The sequence below is a fragment of the Triticum aestivum genome, chromosome 7B (genome assembly GCF_018294505.1).
Source record: "Triticum aestivum cultivar Chinese Spring chromosome 7B, IWGSC CS RefSeq v2.1, whole genome shotgun sequence".
Classification (NCBI taxonomy): Eukaryota; Viridiplantae; Streptophyta; class Magnoliopsida; order Poales; family Poaceae; genus Triticum; species Triticum aestivum.
This window is the reverse complement of record NC_057813.1, coordinates 697,141,587-697,145,952: the sequence shown is the minus strand read 5'-3', so window position 1 is coordinate 697,145,952 and position 4,366 is coordinate 697,141,587. Positions and strand designations below refer to the sequence as shown.

Genomic DNA, 4,366 nt, shown 5'->3' with positions numbered 1-4,366 from the left:
TTGCAGGCTCGCTCGACTTGCCTGTATCTTCTCCACCACCATACTTTTGCAGAGCCTGGTAAGCTAGCTTCAGTAACTCTTGTTTCAGTTACTCGCCGTCTGCTTCAGTAACTCTGAGACACTCTGGTTGCACATTCTATTCATTTCTGCACTGGGTTCATGCCGTTACTCTGCCTATGTATTGTGGGAGCACTTGTGCTCAAGAGGTATGGAATGGAATGTGTAAAAATTGTTGTGCCATACTTGCTGCTCAGGTGCTGAATTGGCTAACTAGAAGCCACTGTTTGATAGAAGAACATCTCTGTTCTTCTGATGGTTCTCACTCTGTTTGTTTACAAACTCTGCTTTAGGAAAGTCTCACAGTACAGTACTACTAGTAGATAAGATACTCCTTAAACTTTGGATCAAGTAAACTGTCTCATATATTTTATGCTCCTCAAACTTCACAGTACAGTACTACATTGTTAAGCTCCTCAAACTTCACAGTACAGCACTACATTGTTATGCTCCTGTTATCTTAACTCTTATAGTATGATGAATCAAGTAAACTAAAAGAACCACCCTGTTCTGTTTGTGCAGACTGACCTCCGCTTCCAGAACCATGTGGTGCTGGCCCTTCAGGAGGCTGCAGAGGCCTACCTGGTGGGTCTCTTCGAGGACACCAACCTGTGCACCATCCATGCTAAGCGCGTGACCATCATGCCCAAGGACATTTAGCTGGCTAGGAGGATCCGTGGCGAGAGAGCTTAAGGTGCAATCAACATACAATTTTGCTCAAATAGTCAAATGTTCCCTTGATTCTGTAGGATTAGTGTGTCCTGTTGCTTGTTGCTAGCTGTAGGATCTGACTTTTGGTTGTTGTTTTGGTGATGTAGGCCAAGGGAAATGACTACCGTTCCAGGGTCTCTGGTCTGGGAGCTCGTGAAGAAGAACAACTGCTTCTTGATAAAACAGTTCGGCAACAGCAACGCCAAGGTGCGGTTCAGCAAGGAGCCCAACAACCTCTACAATGTCCACTCCTACAAGTTCTCGAGTCCGTAGCTCTTTGCAGTATTTTTAGCCCTTTTGTTTGCAAGTGTCTCTGCAAGGAGCTAACTTGCTGTGGGGCTGATGTGGTTTCAGGCTTGGCGAACAGCAAGACCGTGGTGGTCCAGCCATCAGCGGGAGAGGACAAGGCAGTTGTCCTGTCCAAGACCAAGACCAAGAAGCAGAACACCCCTGCCAAGCTCCAGCACAAGACTCTGATGCGCAAGGAGTTCTGCAAGATGGCCAAGTCTGTCAAGAATCAGGTATTACAATTTGTTGTTTTGAGAAGTCACTTTGTTCTGCAAGTCGGACATAACTTCAAAAAAGTCTGACGCTTGCTGGGGCTGTTCCCTTAATTATGCAAAGTTTGAAAAGCTTGAGACTGATCTTCTAGTGCTAAGTTTTGAACACTAACTTTAATTTATGTTCCTGCAGGAAATGGACTGATTCCTTTGAAATTCCCATGTTGTAAATAGTCCCTTACTCCACTCAGGTAACTCTATAATCTATCCCGCTTCTAGGTTTCCAGCACTCGAATCTTTCGTTAGGAGAGTTTGAAGTTGTTGGTGTATTCTCAACCATTGAGTGATTTTAGTCATCCTCTTCACTGGAGTAACTCTTGTCTAGTCTCCAGGATAATAAATCATGTCCTTCCATGTTTCCAAAAATACTTGTACTCCATGTTTCTAGAAAACAGCAGCAACACACATGTGTCCAAAAATACTGGAATAAACTAGCTATGGTCTGAATAGCCTTTATATTAGGATCTGGTTGAGTCTCTATGATGTTCTCTCTTAGTGTCATGTCATGTCATGAGTTTTGAGTCGTGAATATATGACTGAGTTGTATAATCCTTTCCAGGTGAGGACTTTGACCACAGAAGTACAACCAGGACAACCGTGTTGTTGGTGGTAGCTCCCAAGGTCCAAGGACGACTATATACTTTGACAGCAAAGAGCCAAGCAAGGGTGTGAACCATAGTTTCGGTTGATATTTGCCACCATGTTTTGGATTGCACGTACACTTCTTGGATATAAACTGTAATTAGGCTTGTTCAAGCTATGTTACCGCGGACGTGAAGTCTTGTATGTTTTTGTGAATGTTGATCATATGAGTTCTGGATTTGATCATTTAATAAGAGAATTACTGACTGTTTGATTTTTAAATGTGTATAAATTGGAATCTGTGAATTAAAAAGACCAAATATTCTACTGGACCAAACAATATTTGGGGTCTAAGAAGGCTATGGCCCAAACAAATCACATCGTGCATTTCTTAGAAGCTAGAACAAAAAGGATAAATGAAATGGACGTAAAAATGTTGGGCTTGGCCCATGAAGCCGTTCAAAAATTGATAAAAAAATATAGTAAAAAGGCCGAATTGTTGGGCTAGGCCCATGCAGAAAACTGAATTGGACCGGGCTGAATCTTGTGCCACATCAGCTTGCCACGCTGGATGCCTACGTGGACTGGGGAGGCTGCTAGTGACCAAAACGCCACAGTAGGAATATTTTGGTCATAAACGTCCACGACCTTCTCACAGAGAAGGTCGCTATAGTCAGTTTACGACCCTCAGCTTTTGACCTTCTGTTTTTGGTCACAAAAAGGTCGCAAATGAAAAACTATGACCTTTCAGTGACCAATAGTGGAGGTCAAAAGATAGCATATTTCTTGTAGTGATCTTACTCTGGTTGACCTACGAGGTTCTGTAGTAACTTGATCTGAAGTTTCATGATCAACATCATTAGCTTCCTTACTTATTGGTGTACTCGTCACAGGAACCGATATCTGTGATGAACTATTTTCCAATAAAGGAGCAGGTACAGTTACCTCATCAGGTTCTACTTTCCTCCCACTCACTTCTTTCGAGAGAAACTCCTTCTCTAGAAAGGATCCATTCTTGGCAACAAATGTCTTGCCTTCGGATCTGTGATAGAAGGTGTACCCAACAGTTTCCTTTGGGTATCCTATGAAGACACATTTCTCTGATTTGGGTTCGAGCTTATCGGGTTGAAGCTTTTTCACATAAGCATCGCAGCCCCAAACTTTAAGAAACGACAACTTTGGTTTCTTACCAACCCATAGTTCATAAGGCATCGTCTCAACGGATTTTGATGGTGCCCTATTTAACGTGAATGCGGCCGTCTCTAAAGCATAACCCCAAAACGATAGCGGTAAATCAGTAAGAGATATAGATCGCACCATATCTAGTAAAGTACGATTACGACGTTCGGACACACCATTACGCTGTGGTGTTCCGGGTGGCCTGAGTTGCGAAACTATTCCGCATTGCTTCAAATGTAAACCAAATTCGTAACTCAAATATTCTCCTCCATGATCAGATCATAGACACTTTATTTTCTTGTTACTATGATTTTCAACTTCACTCTGAAATTATTTGAACTTTTCAAATGTTTCAAACTTATGTTTCATTAAGTAGATATACCCATATCTGCTCAAATCATCTGTGAAGGTGAGAAAATAACGATACCCGCCGCGAGCCTCAACATTCATTGGACCACATACATCAGTATGTATGATTTCCAACAAATCAGTTGGTCGCTCCATAGTTCTGGAGAACGGAGTTTTAGTCATCTTGCCCATGAGGCATGGTTCGCAAGTACCAAGTGATTCATAATCAAGTGATTCCAAAAGTCCATCAGTATGGAGTTTCTTCATGCGCTTTACACCAATATGACCTAAACGACAGTGCCACAAATAAGTTGCACTATCATTATCAACTCTGCATCTTTTGGCTTCAACATTATGAATATGTGTATCACTACTATTGAGATTCATCAAAAATAGACCACACTTTAAGGGTGCATGACCATAAAAGATATTACTCATATAAATAGAACAACCATTATTCTCAGATTTAAATGAATAACCGTCTCGCATCAAACAAGATCCAGATATAATGTTCATGCTCAACACTGGCACCAAATAACAATTATTTAGGTGTAAAACTAATCCCGAAGGTAGATGTAGAGGTAGCGTGCCGGCGGCGATCACATCGACTTTGGAACCATTTCCCACGCGCATCGTAACCTCGTCCTTAGCCAGTGTCCGCTTAATCCGTAGTCCCTGTTTCGAGTTGCAAATATTAGCAACAGAACCAGTATCAAATACCCAGGTGCTACTACGAGCTCTGGTATGGTACACATCAATAACATGTATATAACATATACCTTTGTTCACCTTGCCATCCTTCTTATCCGCCAAATACTTGGGGCAGTTCCGCTTCCAGTGACCAGTCTGTTTGCAGTACAAGCACTCAGTCTCAGGCTTAGGTCCAGACTTGGGTTTCTTCTCTTGAGCAACAACTTGTTTGCTGTTGT

General features: G+C 42.1%; 1 protein-coding gene across 1 annotated transcript; it reads left to right on the top strand.

The window, feature by feature from the left end:
• The first annotated feature begins 882 nt into the window (after nucleotides 1–882).
• Nucleotides 883–1,473, top strand: LOC123158501 (60S ribosomal protein L28-1-like). Its single transcript, XM_044576461.1, has 3 exons — nucleotides 883–1,033; nucleotides 1,123–1,289; nucleotides 1,462–1,473. The coding sequence occupies exons 1-3, from the start codon at nucleotides 886–888 to the stop codon at nucleotides 1,471–1,473; spliced, it is 327 nt and encodes a 108-aa protein (XP_044432396.1). The 5' UTR covers nucleotides 883–885.
• Nucleotides 1,474–4,366: the final 2,893 nt, after the last annotated feature.